This window comes from Perna viridis, chromosome 10 (assembly GCF_037379345.1).
Source record: "Perna viridis isolate PV_CMFRI_1.1 ecotype Kerala chromosome 10, ASM3737934v1, whole genome shotgun sequence".
NCBI classification, from domain to species: Eukaryota; Metazoa; Mollusca; class Bivalvia; order Mytilida; family Mytilidae; genus Perna; species Perna viridis.
The window spans coordinates 28,698,584-28,717,599 of NC_142454.1; the positions used below are offsets into that span (position 1 = coordinate 28,698,584).

Below are 19,016 nucleotides of genomic sequence, written 5' to 3' on the forward strand. Positions count from 1 at the left end.
TGTCATTTTTATCAATTTTAAAGAGGTAGACCTAAGGTAAGGGACACAACTCCAAATCATTGGAACGTTTGTATTCACCATTTTACTTTATTCACCATTTTACATCACTCTCATATAAGCATCAAAGTAACTTGGACTAATTTCATTCTGTTTCAAATAAAAGCTAGATAAGCTTTGGTGAAATTGAATTTGATACAAACATATCACTGATTTCAAGAGTTATGTCCTTTACCTAAGGTCAACCTTCATGTGTAAACCGAACAACTTGTCTTTACCGAATCAATTTCGAATCCGAATGAGGTTCAGACATTTTTTTGCTGTATTGTGAATTTAATTTATATGGACGATGGAAGTTCACTGTTGTTTTGTGTACACGTTGGAAATAAAAAATGAAAATTAGTGACCTTGTATATTTACATTTCAATCAGTCCACTTTTACTTTGTGCAAACATTGCATGCATAAAAAATAAATATAAGAACAAATTATGATTCGTAAATATTTCTCTGACTGCCAGATTACGTTAAGCATTTTTTAAGCAATTAACAGTCAATATCTGAACATCGGGGAACCTTGGATCAGCTACACAGAATTCAAATGTTGTATAACCATGGCAAACGGCCGCTACAAAAGAATAAGGCACTTTAACATATAATAAGTACTATCTTTTAAAAAAAAAGATAACCGACGCAGTAAAATTTTACTTCTAAGTTTCTATCAACATTACTTTCAAGAAAATAACGGCAATTACATAACACAATTTTAAATTTTCGATACAGTTATTTCGAACGCAATTTCAAATAATTTTCTATATCTTTTTTTTTTGAACGCCACTAAGTTATCAGTATTTGTCCAATCGGGAAACAGAATTGCTATCAGGTGACTTGCGTTCCCATAGAAGAGCGTCCTTAAGGTCAAAGGATAACAAGCGAAACTATACCGACTGCGTCGCTAAAAAGATTATATATCGTACGTATTAGTTGTAGTAATAACGAGTTTAAATACCTACACTTGCACTACAACGTCTTTTAAAGTCTTGATAAAATTCGTCATAATTTCTCGGTATTTATGAATTTGAAATATTTTGGTTCTTTATCAATGATTGGTTTAATAAGACTTCGACCTAGATTAAATTCACTAAAAAATTAAGACATATAATCTTTATGAATTTCATTTCGCTGCTTCATCTTCCTTTTATACATGTAATTTCCATTTCGGTAATCGACTTTCGATAAACTCATTATCCGCCTGTGTCTTTATTTGTTGTTTATTAAGTATCAATCTCAGTAAGAATGAGGCAGAGGGTAAAACATTGTATTAAAAAAACACCATTTTGAAAGTGTGGTTTGACTATTTGCACCATCAGAATCAACGATAGAGAAGATTTTTCATATAATGTTGGTAAATCGAAAAATAATTTCATTGAGATCATTTCAAGGGCAGAAAACCCTTTCAAAAATATCGTTTCTCCAACATTCTATTGAAAAAAAACTCTGAGCAAATCCAATGATGCATAGATAAAATAATGGTCTTTTCAAATAAAGAAAGTATCTTTGAGTGAATCTATATTATCAGATCGGGTGGGTTTTTGAGATGCGTGTTTCTGATTTTTCTCATTTTACCTGATTCTCACAAAAACTTATACTTAAAACTCTTTTTTGTTCTACAGTATCCCGAGTATATTTCAACTGTTAATCTAAAACATACCATAATCCCCTCTGTGATTAACTGCTATCATAGCACCTTTGAATGATGGATAGAACTTTATGATAGGCTGGACAGCAGTTTTCAACGCATTTAAGGGATCCATGCCAACCTGCATCATCATAACAGCGTGAAAGCTATAACAAAATAAACACGTAAGATACATATTTTAACAAAATGCCAAAAAAACACAAAAAATAAGTGTGTTTCTTATTTCCAAGGCCAAAAAGTCCTGGTATGCAGGACAGTCTAAGGTACTCTCTGTCTAAGAAGCAGACAAAATGTTTAAGGAGGTAGACCTAGGGTAAGGGACACAACTCTGAATAATCATTGGAACGTTTGTATTCAGCATTTTACATCAATGTCATATAAGCATCAAAGTAACTTAGACTGATTTCATTCTGTGTTAAATGAAATTGAATATGATACAAACATATCACTGACTTCATGAGTTATGTCCCTTACCCTGGGTCTACCTCCTTAAGTGTGGCATATGATGAAAGAAATATCAAGTGAACAATGATTCTAGCGGAAATCAAAATGTAATCCACGGACAAAGACCAGACAAGGAAAAGAGACAATACAACAGAGAATATGAAATATCCAAAATAATACGTATGAAGCAACATAAGTAGATGAGTAACGTACTCGGACTCCACTAGGAACTGGGAGCATGGACCAGAGACAGGGTAAGCTAAGCCTTCTCTGCTTTTATAGAAACACTCGCCGTGTTACTCTTAAAAGTCAAATCCGTGGGTAGACGAATCAATGAGTATTAGAAAACTATGACACGTTGAACACGTCGGTTCTCATGGTGCAAATGGATACACCGAAATAATCCACAAGTTCATGATGATGACCATAAGAAAACTGTAGTAAAGACTTCAATTTTGAAGCAACATAACCCTGTTTCAGCGGCTTAATGGTAAGAAGTATAGTGTGGCACAAAGGGTCTGCGTAGTTACGGCATAACGTATAAATTGTGATATGAAACTCCGTACGCAGGTGTTGAAGAGATTCTGCCACAGAAAAAGTTGCATTATATTAAGATTTTGAAAGGTCTTTTAATTAGTTGAAATGCACTAAGAAAAAAAATGGCGGGATAATTTCCCCGCACTTTTCCTACATATAAACCATCAAAATTATCTACTTCCAAGATGCTTCGTGATAAATTTAAATAGCTTTTAAGTTGTTGTCTACATGTATTGAACATTCTGTATTGTCTAATGTCACATCATGGTGATAGTGTTATACAGTTGCTCTTTCCGTAAAACATAAATTCAATGTCTCGTTCCACTTTTTGTCTTTCTATCAACATTTTTGCGTGAACTATCAAAATGAATATTCGCTCACTCTGCCTAAAAACATTTTTTTTGCAGTTTTTAGCCAATTTCCTGAAAACTGAAATAGATACATTATGTAGTAAGAAATTTTCAATTGATAAAATGATTCTTAAATGAGGTCTCCATCGAGAAGGACGTCTCCTAATATGTGAAATTCAAACCAGGTGAGCGGCGATTCAGGCTCCTTGAAGTCTCTTGTTTAATTACAAATCTAAATCTTTTGTATGAAATTTATCAACGTACGTTGGTAAAAACCTCATCATGATATCGCCATTACCAGTCGCAGCAGCGGCTCCTACTCCATTCATGGCATATGAACCAGCACCAGGAATTGGTGAATCTCCAACACGCCTGAAACCAAAAATGTGTAACATTAAAATCATAACAACTCACTGTTAAATATGGTTTGCCGGTCTCGTCTTACTAGGTTCATTTTCCTGACCGGAATTTCGGACGTAGAACGTATTGAAATCCAAAGACCGATCTGTATTTTATTGTTTACTCCCGAAAACTCGAATCCGTGTATAACAATATTTTTGTTTTATCAATTTTGCTTATTGGTTTTTTCACTTTAATGATGTAGTACCATCATTTTTATCGATACTTTCTCACAGAAAGATGTTGTGGTCTGAAAAATGACAAATTATCATCCATGGCCCTTCTAGATCTCGAGAAACGACAGAGTCACGTGACGAGACTTACATACTCTTGAGCATTCCTATAGCCAAAACTGCGTCAGTAAACAGACATACAGCAGTTTAATTTTTAAAATTCTATTTTTTTTATAATAATTTATTATTATTATAGCATTTGTCTCTGCCTTGCTTGTGTTTTACTTTGAAACTGGAATGACAATGCAGTGTATATTGATGCTAAAATTGAAGAGTTTAATATAATAGCAGTTGCCTTATTCTAAATAATTACAATCCTCCCAAGTCAGGGATTTGAGTCCACCTTTGCTACCTCAAACCCCTGACATCACTCATTCATATTTAGCGGGTATCGTCCAACATCTAATCAAATCACTCGTAATAGAAACTCTTCGATATAACTTACAAAATGGCTACACATTACGTCTATTTTTTCGGTAAAGACTCATAACTCATAACATAACCAACTGTTATCACTTTTGCTCATATTTAATCATTTGTGACATCTTAAAAATACATGTATCAGTTACTGTATCGGATCGGCCATTACCTTGTGTTATTGTTTACCTTTCCACTGTCGCTATATGTTAAATCGATTTTCATTGGTGCTTCCTACCTGGACAAAATAACCAATCGGAATTGGCAGGACGATATCCGCTCAATATATTATGAATGAGTGATGTCAGGGGTTTGAGGGAGCAATGGTGGACTCAAAACCCTGACTTGGGAGGACGAGTAATTACTAGTTTTACTTTTGTAAAAAATGATTTATTATGTAAAGCCATAGCAATTGCTTCAACTTAGTCCCATTCTCTGGAATCACAATTATGAACATGACTTGTATTGGAAGCCAAAATGTTCTTGTAAAATTGAAGTGATGTCATAATAAAGTGAAGCATCGCATAAAATTTAAGTAAACAAGTCAACAGAAATGACTACACAGGCAAAATTATTTCACATGATTTTCATCCGAATTGAGCTAATAAATTGTGACAGACTTCACGCGAAATTCGGATAAATCGAGCCTTTACATGAAATTCACCTGAATTGTTCACAATCATGCATTTCGTGTGAAGTGAATTTTACATGAAAATCACTTTAGTTTCATGTTAAGTTCACGTGAATTTCATGTGAAGCTCAATTAACATGAATTTCACGTAAAAAATGTTTGCCTGTGTTAAATATCAAGACGTTTTGTTGGTTACTAAAAAGTACGGTCATCAAACCTTTAACAATAATTATGGATCGAATGACTGTTATATTTTTTCGGCCTATTAGAAATAACCCCAGTGCCTCTGGTGCACACTTAAAAATAACCTGCTACACAGATTACTTCAAATAAACCGAAAAATATAACAGTCATTCCTTGCAGTTTAATCATAGTACCAGAATTTAACAAGTAAACCATACAAAAAGTTAATGCCGTCACTGTCATTTACAAAACTTGTATGATCTATGAGTTGATGGACATTTTTTTTGTCAAATCAGAAAGCGTGTTACTTCTGAAATTAAATTATTTGGCAATCAAAAGCACATATATTCATGGTATGTTATTTGGCGAACACGTCTCTAAAACTAAAACTTAGTATGGGCGAATTGTAATCTAGTAATATACGTCATTTACATAATGTTTTGTCGTCAAAAATTTTAAAAAGGCTCATTATACGGGGCGCCGAATGGGACTCTTGTGGTTTTGAACTCAAAATTCAATTTTGTACAGATTTTGTAAGAAGGTATGTCGTTGGATATAGTAACCGCAGGTTTCCGATTACTCCGAGCAAGGATATATCATATGGGTGATGAGCTATTCTGCAAAAGAAAGTAATACTTAATAAAGTATTACTTACTTTAGCGCATCAACCATATGATATGCCCTTGCTCGCAGTAACCGGAAACCTGCAAGATCCGCGGTTACTATATCCAATGAGAGGCCTTCTTACAAAATCGCGACGAGAGAATTCATTTGCATATCATACGGATTTTGCAAACTAATTTGCATACAAATTAAAATTGACTTTTGTAACACAAAATTGGCTGATAACAAAAGTCAAATTTCTATTAAAATTGATTTTTGTAACACAAAATTGGCTGATAACAAAAGTCAAATTTCTATTAAAATTGAATTTTGTTATTACAAAGTTAGTTGAAGTGATCATAAAACAAGTCTGTATAACATAGTTTTGTACGACAAAATAGTTTTGTTATGACAAAATTCAATTTTGTGTACACGAAATTGATACTGATTACAAGAAGATCAAGTCCCATTCGGTGCCCTGTACATTGTAAATTCGATTGATTAAATTGTACAGCCTGTAAATTACATTATGACGGTTTTTATTTTTGTTTTTGTTTTTGTTTTTTTTTTTGTGAAGCAAGCTGCACAGATTGGAAACTAAGTGCATTATGTATCCACTGAAGCGTTTGGTCGCCATTATTGTATTGTTTTGACGAGAACGACAAATTTAAAACGATAACTCCAGCATTGACCGGGTATTGCTGAATAGGGCACCGGGTATAAGAACGACGATCGGGTATAAGAAATGCATGGTCTTCACGTGACGCTTATATATATATATATATATATATATATATATATATATATATATATATATATATATATCTTCTACCTCCCGATGAAAAGAATCAACCAAAGATCAAATAAAAATAATACCTTACAACGTAGTAAATTCCGGCCATTCGATTGGGTTTGTTGTGACATACCCTAGTAGAAATCCTTACGTTTCCCATTTTAGAGTTCATGCACCGATATAGTACGTTTGGTGAGCGATTTGCGTGCGTTTTTAAAAAGGTTTTTTCAGCTATTAATTATATATTTTAATATATCTTTTTTCTTTACACATTTTTCTTTTATTTTCTTTCTTCACTTATTGTAAGTATTAATATTTTTCATCGTGCTCTATCGTGCGTTTAAACACACGCTTAAGAGCGTTCGTTTATCGTGCGTACGAAAGGAGCGTTTGTTTATACGCAAGATAGAAGTATTCGTCTATCGCGCATTTCGTGAGCGTTTTGCGTGCATGTAAGTATCGTGTGGGTGAGAAACCTAAACATCTCATCGTATTCAGTCTTTTGATGGTTCCAATTATCGTGAGGTACGATGTCTGTTTCGGACTTGCGCTGCTCAAATCGAATTTTCGTAACAACGCAATAGTCATAATGAAATTTTAAAGGTTAAAACTAACATAAATCATTACCCTGGAATTTTATGATTGAGTCCATTTGTAGATGTGCCAGAGCTTATATCTCCGTTTTTATCTATTGCCAACATTCCTATAGTATCATGATCATCTATATCACCGACATCGTTTATGTCAGGGGACCTTGATGTGTTAGTCGGGGTATATGGACCACATTGTGCTGATGGGTCGGGTAATACATTCTGTAACAGTAAAATTTTCTGTCGGAGATACATGTAGACTGATTATTTATTATTTAACGTCCCATGCAACGATAGATGCAGCTGATGTCATTCTACATATCTGGTTTTTTTTTCTAATTTACATGAAATTTGTAAAAAGCAGGCATATGACTCATGCAAGATATATGCAAATTACTATTAGCATCTGCCTCAATCGAAATCTCTCTGGTCGGTGGGGACAGATTTGAAGTTTACACAGTGCAAAAATGCAGAGACTTTGGAAGATTTCAGGTTTACACAGGTTGCCCGTTTATCCGGATTGGTGTATCCTAAAATGTGTATCCTAAAATGTTAGTGTCAAAATTAAAATTTTGTTCGAATACATCGATTCCAGTAGCTGTAATGTATGTAAACTGCGCCTATATGCCAATATTAGCATTATAAAAACTTATAATAACTCACAGGTTGTTTCATTTGCACAAGCTTATCGTTCTGAGGTGACATGTCGACTGTACATGTTTTGTTTTTAAGTTGGATTGACGGATCACCGGGTTCGGGCTACAAGGCGTGTGATGCCGTTTAGGAAAAGGGTTCGTACCTCGCTCATTTTATAAATACAGATATTTATTCTAACATTTTATAAGTTATATACAAATACAAATAAATATATAAGTATTTTTATTGCCTAATCACGTGGCCGTTGTAGGCATATCGAATAACAAACATTAAGTAACACCCAACGTAGCAATTTTTTTTACTTTCGCGGTGACTGCAAATATAAAGATTAAATTAAATTACCTCCCAAAAATTTGGCTGGCAATTGCTTTGTTTCCACTGTATATATTGTTCATTAGAATGTTGAGAAGAAAGAGTGTTGACCCAACCTAGACCAATCTTCTCGGCAAATCTTGATGCTTTGAAAAAAAACCTTGATCACAAATGTCTTTAAGCTGAGGTATCTAAAGCTAGCTTATTTGATTAACCTTATTTATATCATTAATGTGACACTGTCACTTTTTGGGACCAAAAATATTGAAATGAAGAGAAAATCTAGGGAACCAAGACTCTAACGGTAATCAAACGAACATTGCTTAAGGAGGAACAAGGGAAATAGAGTAGACACACACTACATAGAACATGAAAAAACAAAATAGCATGCACATAGAAACAAAATAAATAAGCAACCCGGACAAAAAAATGAAAGCACATGTGGCAAGTAGGGTACGCGTAATCTGCTTTTCTAGTAACACCCACGTACCAAGGATATTATATTGTCTATTTTTATAGCCTCGTGACAAGAATGTTTGTGATGTAAATTGGATATTTTGACAGATTTCATGACAAAACAAGAATGCATTTATGTAAATTCATCAATATGTTGGAACTGCATGTCAGATTAAAGCTTTCATCTCAGAAGAACTACAACTTTCTGTAGACGAACTATAAGATTAAAAATTTTCAGTTTATCGATTATAACTCAAATCCATTAATTAAAATTCGTTATTCTATGATAGTTTAGGGAAAACTGGTTTATAAATTTCTGTTTACTATTGGTAAGGGGATATAAGTGTGAGTCCTGTCCCATGTTAAATATTTTACAATCCTTGCATGTGGTTAACTTCCCATGCGACGGTATATTGGTGAATGGAGAGATAGAGAATGTAGATTTAAAGGTTTAAGTATAATTTATAATGTTGATGAATTCACAAACATAATAATCATAATAATTGAGCTATATTTAAAAGTGCTATGGGGAATCCTACCGGTGCATCTGGTCCATGCTCCCAGTTTTTAGTGGAGTCCGAGTTGCTCATTTACTTTTGTTACTTTGTATGTGTGATTTTAGTTGCTTTATGTTCTTTGTTGTGTGTGTCTGTTTTCCATGCCTGGTCTTTGTCCCTGGATTGCATTCTTTTGATTGCCGCTATAACCTTGGTTCCCTTGATTACTCTATATCAGCAAAAGAATACAGAAGCGTTAATAATGCTAATTGGGACATATCAGAAACACCAAAATCCAGGTACTGTTACCAGGCCTTAACATGAAAACGGGAAATAAAGGTAACAATAAAATTACTGAAAAATAATCCGACCCATATATCAAGTCCAATGTAAATCTGGCAAAACAGATATTACACTACCGGAGCAGCTGATCCTGACTTGGTACAGGCATTTCAAACAAAATGGTGGGTTGAATCTAGGTGTTACAGCGCTAAACATCTCTCTTCCATATACCAGTGGCAATTAAATAGCATTTGCATGCTATTGCGTCGTAATTGGTAAATAAGCGGTCACATCAGCACAAAGAAAAATTAAAAAAAGAAAAAACAACCACTACTCGTTATTTTAGAAGAAACTGAATATTTTAAAACCAAGGACTGGTGTGTAAACAAATTGTGAGACGCATTTCCTCATATCCATGATTCAGGAGTCTGTTACGCAGCTATTTATGGCGTTCAAGGAAATCAGAATAGTTTGCACTTTCTCTAGCGTAGCGAATCATTTGTGAAATATAAACACCATATGACGGAAATAAAGGTATATTGCTGCACAAGTAAGGAAAATTTATGATCTTGAAATTAAAGTAGTCTCTTTTAACAGAGACGATCTGAGTATACAATGTAGCGTATTGAAAAAAAAAAACATATGCAATTATATATGAAACTGAAGAGGTAAACGAGGCATCGAATAATAAACTACAGCAACAGCAACCCCCTTAAAAAATGAGTGACTTTAGCTGCTCTATAAAGGGTTTGTATGATCTATTCCGCCAGAGGTGACCGTTACATTGCCGAGTGACTTTAGGTGTCACAAATGTAATACTGTCCACATTAGTTTTCTTTAAAAGAAAGGAAAAGAACTAATAAAGGAATTTTAAACAATGCAATTCGCAAAGGTATAAAAATTCCCAACGATGTTAGAACTGACAAATTTGCGGAGCAAATTTACAGTCGTTCCCTCTTCAGGACTCGAACTTGTACCGCTGTGACATGTATGGCACCACGGTCTGCACAAAGTCCAACGCCCTAGACCAATCGGCCAGCTGGCTATATAAAAATATAGCTTATATATTAAAAGCCATGCACATACAAAATTTATAACCAATCAGTCCAGTGAACGTGGGAGCCGGGACTTTTGTAATAAATATTTGATCGGACGGACGCGGACGTCCCAGGTAATTCTCATATACCACCTACTCGTTGACTGGAGATATATTCAATTGATCAAACTGATAGGTATATACGTGCAATCAACTGTCGTTCCACTCCATTCCTACCTTTCTCTCCTACTAATAGTGTATGTTTTGTGTGTTCCATCACCGCTCTAGCTACAGCTATCGCTGACTTGGTATGTGTAAGACACCCTACTGCGCCTACATCCATCGTCTTTCTGAAAATCAACGGAAACAAGTTAACCGATATGCATAAGGGGACGACCATTTGATATTGAGGGGGTGGGCTTGGAAGATTTATAAGGATTGAAATATTCATTTACATGTTCGCAACAAATATATTTTTTTCATTGGCAGAGCCAAATTATATTTTTCATTTCCCATCTCCCGAATCTTAATTTTTTTTTTTTCAAACAGTTTAAAAAGTTAATTATTTTTTTTTATTAATTGTTTTAAGTTGAAAAAATGTAAATCGAGTATCAGTGTAAATTTCGGTTTTATCAACTACAAAATGTAATGACGTAGCGTACGGTGTTGGTGTCAGATTTGGTCACGTCGAAAGAGGCAAAATTTGACGTCTTTTTTCGAGTTATAAGGGGTCAAAAAGACCACACCAGAATAAATCATTTTTTGGTTTGTTTTTTTCGTGCGATTTGAAAAAAAAATTCAAAAAAAATATTTTTGCAATATTTGTACAGCTTATTATATCTTATAGCTAAAATAATTGTCAAGAGGTAATTAGACGATCGTGAATACGTTGATTTTACAATATTTTACCAGCAAATGTGCAAGCGCGTATCTACATATTTCAAAATACTTTGATGCAGGCACGCTGATCCCGATTTCACCAGGACATCATTGCATATGAACAGACAGGAGTGCGCGAAGGGGGAATTTCACTTTCCTGTTTTCTTTTCAACATTTCTTTCATTATTTTATCAGATTCACTAAAATCGTAATTGTTTAATTCATTACAGTCGTAATAATTTAATGTAGTATCATAACTTTTCAATACTTTTTTTTGTTTTTTAAAATGGACGTCAAAAGAGTTTTTACGTCGCAAAACAGAACGGTACTTTGGAAACGTCAAAAATGGGCTTTGTGACATTTTTGTTAGACACGGTTTTACATATATATATATAACCCATTTGTCAAGCCAAAGAAAAAAATGAAATAATAAAACCATAGAGGAGGATGAATACATTTACAAGTATATGAAGAAATCGACTCAACACCATTTGCCTTTTTGAACAATTCGTTCGAATTCCGCATGGTGTACGCGTGAATAAATAAAATATACAAATTTTAGATGTTGTGACATTTTGGTTAAACACAGGCAAAATGCTGCGCTTAGATACTTGTTCAACCAAGTACCATTATTTTTAAAATATACTATATGCAGCATATATACATGTAAAATTCAAAATTTCACAGTTATTAGTTCACTCAAAGCTAACGAAAAAAGCTTTTGATAAAGACTAGGTAGCACGCAACGTGTAGAAAACGTCGGGAAAAAGACAACGTGACATCACAACATACGTGCGTATTTAACTATTAGACAATAAAACTCATTATGTTTTAGAATAAACATGATATTCTGAATATTTATACAATTCTTTAAGCGCGAATCAACTTTGGTAAATTACTATTTGTTGTTATATTTTACAACTGTAAGCAAGAAAGTAGCCAATGGCCAACGTAGAAAAAATTAAGATTTGTGACATAATTGAAATACGGAAAAAAAGGCTTTTAACAAAAAGACTGATTGAACATTTTATATATATTTTCATTGAGGTTATGTAATAAATTGTCAATATAGTTAATAAAAGTCCCGATTAAAAAAGCTGTCCGCATAACTTTAAAAAAAAATTGTCTTCAAATCGGTTTCTTTCCATTTTTACAATGTCCACATCAAAGGGGAGAGACATTTGTGATATTGTAATACGCTTTTGATCTTATCATTACGTCCTGAAAAAATATGACATCGTCTGCAGCACAAACTGTTTCCAAAAAAGTTGGTTTTATCAAAATACGCCAAGAAACAACTTAGATATATTGGTGAAATGGGAAGCAAGCACTTCTTAATGTTACCCGTCCACATATGAAAATGGACGTTCCTCCGATTAATGCTTTCCCTCCAAAATTAACGAGATCTTTCAAAGATTCATGATTGTAATCTAAAACAGCAAACATTTTCGAACATTTTAATATCTATATTGCCTTTGAGAACTCCACATTCTAATAGTAATATTTCGGTTTTCGTAACCAGCCCCAGTTCAATCGAACGTGACACCAACAACGTTCGCAACGTCAATATACTAAGGACTTCTAAAACAATAAAAACTTGACCTTGGACGAAGAACAGTATAAGCACAACCAGAAGGCCAGTGCTGATGAATTTACACCCGAAAAGAAAGACAGAATGTATTGAAGAGTGAAAAAAATTCCTGCAACGACTTGTGTTGTAGCCTTTTAGTACAATACCTTGTGAAACTGAGTTAAGCAATAATAAATCCGCAAGAGCAAACCCAAAATTTGTCGAGACTGAAATAGATCAATTGATTGAAAAGGGATGTGTCAGAAAAGTGTCAAAGAAACCACACGTTGTTAATCCTCTTACTGTCGCTAATAATAAGATTATGAGATTAGTGTTAGATGCTAGACATATACACCCCATGTTGTAAGGTATAAGCACAAATACGAAGACGCAAAAACAGCCAGGCAATTGCTTGAGAAAGGTGATTATATTTTTTCATACGATTTGAAAAGTGTATACCATCACATAAGCATTTTCCCAGAAGATACAACCTATTTAGGTTTTAGGTGGGGTGATAACTACTATGAATATACAATTTTGCCTTTTGGTTTGTCGTCAAGCGAATATATTTTTACGAAAGTAGTGAGAGAGTTAATCAAGTTTTGGAGAAGCACAGGTGTAAAGATTATTATGTACCTAGACGATGGTCTAGGAGGTAGCAGGGCTTTAGTAAATGCCCTCTATGTTAGAGATATGATCAAATCAGATTTCGAGAAATTTGGATTTTTGTTAGCACACGAAAAATGTAACTGGTTGCCTTGTCAAAATTTAGAATGGCTAGAGTTTGTTTGAAACATGACGGAAGATATTTTGAAAATTACTGACAAGAGAATTCAGAAACTGTTAAGCACCTTGTCAATTTTCAGTAGTCAGTACAAATACGGCAAGAGATTGTTTGTTAAATTTATTGCTAGTATAGTTGGTCAAATAATATCTATGCAACCAGTTTTCGAGGACCAGTCAAGACTCAGAACAAGGTACTTATATTAATGTATCTTAAGTAGAGCGAGCTGGAGAGCTCAAGCATTAGCTAGTACAGAAGCATTTTAGAATGCAAGTTCTGGGAATAACAGGCCAAAAGCTTAAATGAGATAAGATCTCGGTTGTGTCAGTTAACATATAACGAACCCCAAGATTTATATGTTTTAAGTGATGCTTCTGACTCAGGGTTTAGTGGTTATGTGACCATTGGTTCCGAGGACGAACCAGCAGAGATGTACGACAAGTGGTTTTTGTTGAAGAGAAAGTCGAAAGTTCAACATGGAGAGAACTTGAAGCAATTCTGCGAATACTTCTGAATTTCGAAGATATTCTTAGTGGCAAAATTGTCCGAGTTTTCACGGATAACATGAATATAACCCATGTTTTGAATATTGGTGGCAGAAAAATAGGTCTTCACAAAATAATCATGCTTATACACGAATATTGTGGCAGGAATATGATCAATTTAAGCGTAGCATGGTTACCATGACAATACAACAAACATGCTGATGCACTGGGCAGTAATTTCGATTGTAATGATTGGTGAATACATGATGAAATATTTCAATACTTGGATAGTATTTTCGGTCCACATGATGTGGACAGATTCGCACACGATTACAATGCCAAACATACTTTATTTAATTCAGAGTTTTGTTGCCCAGGCACATCAGGTATAGATGCGTTCAGTTTACAATGGACTGGACATAACAATTGGTTAGTCCCTCCTCCTAATTTAATTCCAAAGGTGGTAAACAAAATGCAAAAACAATATTGTTATGGCACACTTGTCATTCCCGAATGGAAATCTGCACCATTTTGGCCTATGATCGTAGAAAGATATGACAAATTTCACGATTTCATGGAGATTACAAGTATTTTAATGGTGACAAAACCGGGTAGAGGAAATGCGGAGTTTTCGGTCAGCAATTCTTGAAATTTAGATTGTTAGCAATTGGAATCCTATTTTGATTCTTTGATACTAATTTTGTTTATTTCATTAACAGGGATCAAACTAAACAGCACAGTAGAAGAGGCATGCCAGAATAGTGATACTTTAATAATCCTTTGTGAACATTTTATAAATTTCTCAGATCTTCTCGTAGTCAGAGATTTGTGCAAGATGCTTTTGAGTTACTCGGGTTTCCTCAGATATGACGAGGTCAGTTCACTACGTTTTTCAGATGTTAAGGTTCAGGAATCACACTTGGTCTTAAATATTCAGAAAAGTAAAACTGATCAATACAGACAGAGTTCAGAAGTTCTTATTTCAAAAGGTCGCACAGTCGCTTGCCCATATAGCATGTATTTAAGATATATCAAATTGGACGGTTTTGAAGACGAGATGCTTTCAGATTTTTATTTGTTTAGACCTGTTTATAGATCAGGCCCTACATGTAACTTATAAATAAGAATAAAAAACTTAGTTACACGGCGGCTAGAGAGTCAAATATTAAGAGAGTGAAATTGGTTTGCCCTGGGTCCAACATTGGCCTTCATTCATTTCCATCAGGTGGAGCAACAACCGCAGCTAATTCTGACGTGAGCGATAGGTGTTCGAAGAAAAATGGTAGGTGGAAGTCCGACGCTAGTTAAGATGGTTATATACTAGATTCCATAGAAAAGCGTTTGAAAATATCAAAAGCTTTGGGTTTGTAACAAAACGTCCTTTCTTTGGTAATTTATCATATACGACGGGCTGTCGGCTATCACGTACAACGGGCTTTCGGCAAATTTAAAATTTGTGTTGGTTTTTTTATTACTTGCCATGAAGTATATTTTTTGCGATGTATATGTGCATCACTTGCATCTCGTCACTGTAATGAGTGTGCCACTCGTTCCTTGTCTTGTTTAAGAGGAATATAGATAATACCACATTTTACAATATTGACATTATTGTATCTACCAATGAGCGTATTGCTATATCAAGTATTATGTTTCAGAGAATTGTGACCTCATAAACTTAATATGCACATGCGCATAGGTGCATATTAAGTTTATAAAAGAAGTATACTTTATTATAGAATATATCCTTGCTTTGAATAGAATCAATGTAAATTCATATTTATACTCATTTAGGCGTAGATTAATCCACAACTTTTAAATTATTAGTATTGAGTATCCTCATATCTAACGATCTGCATTTTTGTATGCAGACCATAACAAATGTGTCTTAAATACGTGTTTCTGTGTCCACCAGAGCTTTTAACTCTATACCCTCGACGGTTTTCGTATTATTCAGGGTTCGGTTTAGACTGGTTTCATTGTAATACGCTGAATGTATATATCTTTCTGATTGGTTCTAGAACGTCACAGTCAAACAGAAAGTGGAAATAGTCCTCTTCACCCGCATCATATAATTTACAAGTTGGGCCTTCATTATTTTATTTAGCATGATCCGTCTGGAAGATATGGGAACCAGTAAATAATTTAATATCTATTCGTGTTTTTTACTTAGTGTACATACTCGTGAATAACGTATTTAAAACAATTTACCCATCCATAACCATGGCGTCCAATGTAGTGTTTCCCGCCTCATCAGGTTTCGCGCCAAATCCAACACTACCCCGACACTGTGCCCTCTCACAATATGAACAACCTTCAACAATGGCATCCACAGCGTTCCCACTTCTCTGCAAGTGATTCCATGCTATTGAAATGAACATACAAAATAATTGGCCAAAATTACAGGATATAGGAAATATACATTTTCAATCTCACTTCCTTCTCATTTCATTGAAGAACGAATTAGGGGCCTGCAGATTTTATTAAACCTTATACGACACATAATAAAAAATATAGCGGTATAGACAAATTGTTTGAAAGAGAGGTTTTAAATCAAAGATTTAATTAATTTTAGGATTGACAAAATGTGTGTGATAAAATGAAATACGTGATAACTCAAATCAATAGAAAAAGTATCCAGAAAATTACACCAAACTTGGCTTTTCCTATATAATTTTTCAGTTAGAAAGTTTAGAAAAATATCAGACACTTGTTTCGTGACTTTGTCCTCTCTCAGATAACACGTGTCTTATATCAAAACTTGCCTGCTCTTGTAGCGTTTGGATATGGCCAAGTGGTGACGACAATGGGAATTACAGCTAAGACGTGGCAGGTACTCCATGACAAAAAGGCACATATTGATAATATTGATAATAATTTCATGTTTGTTTTCAGAAGTTCAAACTAAGCTAGGACTACTATATCACAGATAAGAGTTCAGATATAGAAATAAAATGTCGGCTATGTCAGATGACTAATAGCCGTCTCCTGTTTAAGAACGGTTATTTCATAATGTCAATATTCCTTCTTCCTTTCTAACCCGGATTTGACATAGGCGGGTGTGCCTAGGAATGCAGAGAACGCTTACCCTACCGGTGCATCTATATTGTCCATATTTAAAGTTTTTAGTGGAAACCCGGTTCCTCAATTATTAGTTTAGTTAGTTAATTTATGTTATGTTACTTTGTTTTCTTGCTTGTTCTGGTCTTTGATCATGTATTATTATAATAGGATATGTAAGTCTCGTCACGTGACTCCGTGGTTACAGGAGGATGGGTACTCGTCTACCATTCAAATGCGTGGGGATTCATCATTATCATAGCATTGAGTTCAGTATGAACACTAAAATATCTTTTTGTGTACAAATAATGATAAAACATGACAAATATCGAGTTCTGCAAGATAAAAATGTTAAGAAAAGCATAAAATAGAAGGTTTTGCATTGTGATGCAGCGTTTTGATTTCCCGGAAGTAAACATTAAACTGCAGATCGGTCTTCGGATTTCAATGTGTTCTACATAGGAAATTCCGGAACAGAAACTGAACCTAGAACGAGACTTACAAACCCTATTACCCTGTCCTCGTTTTGTCATTTATCATGATCTCCTTGCATATGTTATATCAAAGTTAATAAGTTCCAATTACACATGAAATTGAAAAAAAACGTATTTCAGAAGCAACACACTTTCTGATTGGATAAATAAACTTGACAATTATCTCATTGACCAAATTTTGTCTTTTGACGTCATCAACCTTTTTCCATGGTTTACGCATTGAGACTAAAATTTTCACATTTGCACAGGGTTGATAAGCATGCTTAAATACATGTGTGTACAACACGTGCTTTCTGTTCATGACCATTTGTATGTTATGGCCATAAAGCTCTGTGGCCTACATGTACCTGTGATATAAAGTTTCATTACCCTGATATGAAAAATCTAATTTCGTCCTATTTCGAGCTTCATTACTAAGTACAAAGAACAAAGCAAATATTTTATCTGGAAATCAGTGATGTGTTTATATCATATTCAATTTCACCAAAACCTTTCAAGCTTTTCTTTGAAACAGAATGAAATCAGTTCAAGTTACATGATTACATGAGATGGATGTAAAATGGTGAATATAGACGTTCCAATGATTTATAAGAGTTGTGTCCCTTACCCTAGGTCTACCTCCTGAAGTGCCTACTGTGTCACTCAGCATCCCAAGATTTTTTTCCAATTACCTTTTTCTTCATAATCGCAATAATTTTACACCCCCAAAAATAACTCGCGATACGGTATATTTTGGACTGAAAATTCTAGTGATTAGTTAGTGGAAATATATTCAAATATATTTTCAACGAACCTCTTCCATTCAATATTTGCCAAATGCCACAAGATTGTTGGTTAAGTCTGGCATCACGTCGATGCAGAATAACGAAGGGTCAACAAGACTGATAACTTATTGCCATTAGAAATGTTCATATCTTCAATGAAAAAAATTACAAGAAACCAACCGTCGGGAGCGACTTATTTTCGATAATTTGGTTTACAATTAATCCGTATGGAAAAAAACGGCTATCGTTAAACGCAATAAATGCAACAGCGTAACACCTACATGTAAATCCATAAAAGTTCATATCTTCGGGGGTCACCAGAAAGACTACAACAAGTGTTTACACACCTCTAAGCAAGCTCTGGAAGGCCCTGACAAGAAAAGTAAAAAATAAAACACAACGGATACAGGACGATGACCATACTTCAAAACCACAGGCATTTGGGGCACGGATGGTTTCGACCATCCCCTTTTTTCTCGAGAACCAACATTTCCGTACGATTAATTAATTTGATTAAATTCGTAATTTTACCAGTTTCTTGGCCCATTCAATGTAAATATAACAAAAAAAACATGTTTAAATTCAGACGGAACATTAAAACACAAAGAATCATTAATGACAAACATTTCTTGACTGTGGACAGGCGCACATTTAATATGGTAAGGTACAAATGTACAAAAACAATAAACACATAATAAAACTCAATAACACATTCAACTCTCTGTACGGAATAGCTCAGTATTGACACCTTTTACAAAATCCGAATCTATCACGCAAAGACAAAAAAAAAGAAGAAAAACATGAGTATGACAAAATATAGAAATAGTATTATTGTTCAACAAGTTTTATAGTATATACTCCTTTGAAGTT

At 34.3% G+C, this 19,016-nt stretch overlaps 1 protein-coding gene and 1 pseudogene across 2 annotated transcripts; one reads left to right on the plus strand and one right to left on the minus strand.

Annotated features, from left to right (window-relative positions):
* Positions 1-395: 395 nt before the first annotated feature.
* LOC148605256 (N(4)-(Beta-N-acetylglucosaminyl)-L-asparaginase-like) lies at positions 396-18,986 on the minus strand. Of its 2 annotated transcripts, none has more exons than XM_088548089.1 (8): positions 18,848-18,986; positions 16,040-16,193; positions 10,351-10,463; positions 7,873-7,988; positions 6,911-7,095; positions 3,289-3,396; positions 1,706-1,839; positions 396-622 (listed from the first exon to the last, which is right to left on the minus strand). In XM_088548089.1, the coding sequence occupies exons 2-8, from the start codon at positions 16,051-16,053 to the stop codon at positions 522-524; spliced, it is 771 nt and encodes a 256-aa protein (XP_088404215.1). In that variant the 5' UTR covers positions 16,054-16,193; positions 18,848-18,986; the 3' UTR covers positions 396-521. The 2 variants fall into 2 exon arrangements, with proteins under 2 accessions (XP_088404215.1, XP_088404214.1); XM_088548088.1 differs by lacking the exon at positions 18,848-18,986 and adding an exon at positions 16,594-16,822.
* Positions 14,496-15,238, plus strand: LOC148605257 (uncharacterized; annotated as a pseudogene).
* Positions 18,987-19,016: the final 30 nt, after the last annotated feature.

Bases quoted from the DNA above. Each gene is read 5' to 3' on its own strand.
- LOC148605256 (XM_088548088.1), bottom strand. From the start codon at position 16,711: ATGAAATTATTATCAATATTATCAATATGTGCCTTTTTGTCATGGAGT. The intron at 7,989-10,350 runs GTAGGAATGGAG...TTTTTTTCAAAG, and splicing joins ACTATTAGTAGGAGAGAAAG to CATCAAGATTTGCCGAGAAG. The intron at 3,397-6,910 runs GTAATGATTTAT...TTTTGGTTTCAG, and splicing joins CTCAATCATAAAATTCCAGG to GCGTGTTGGAGATTCACCAA.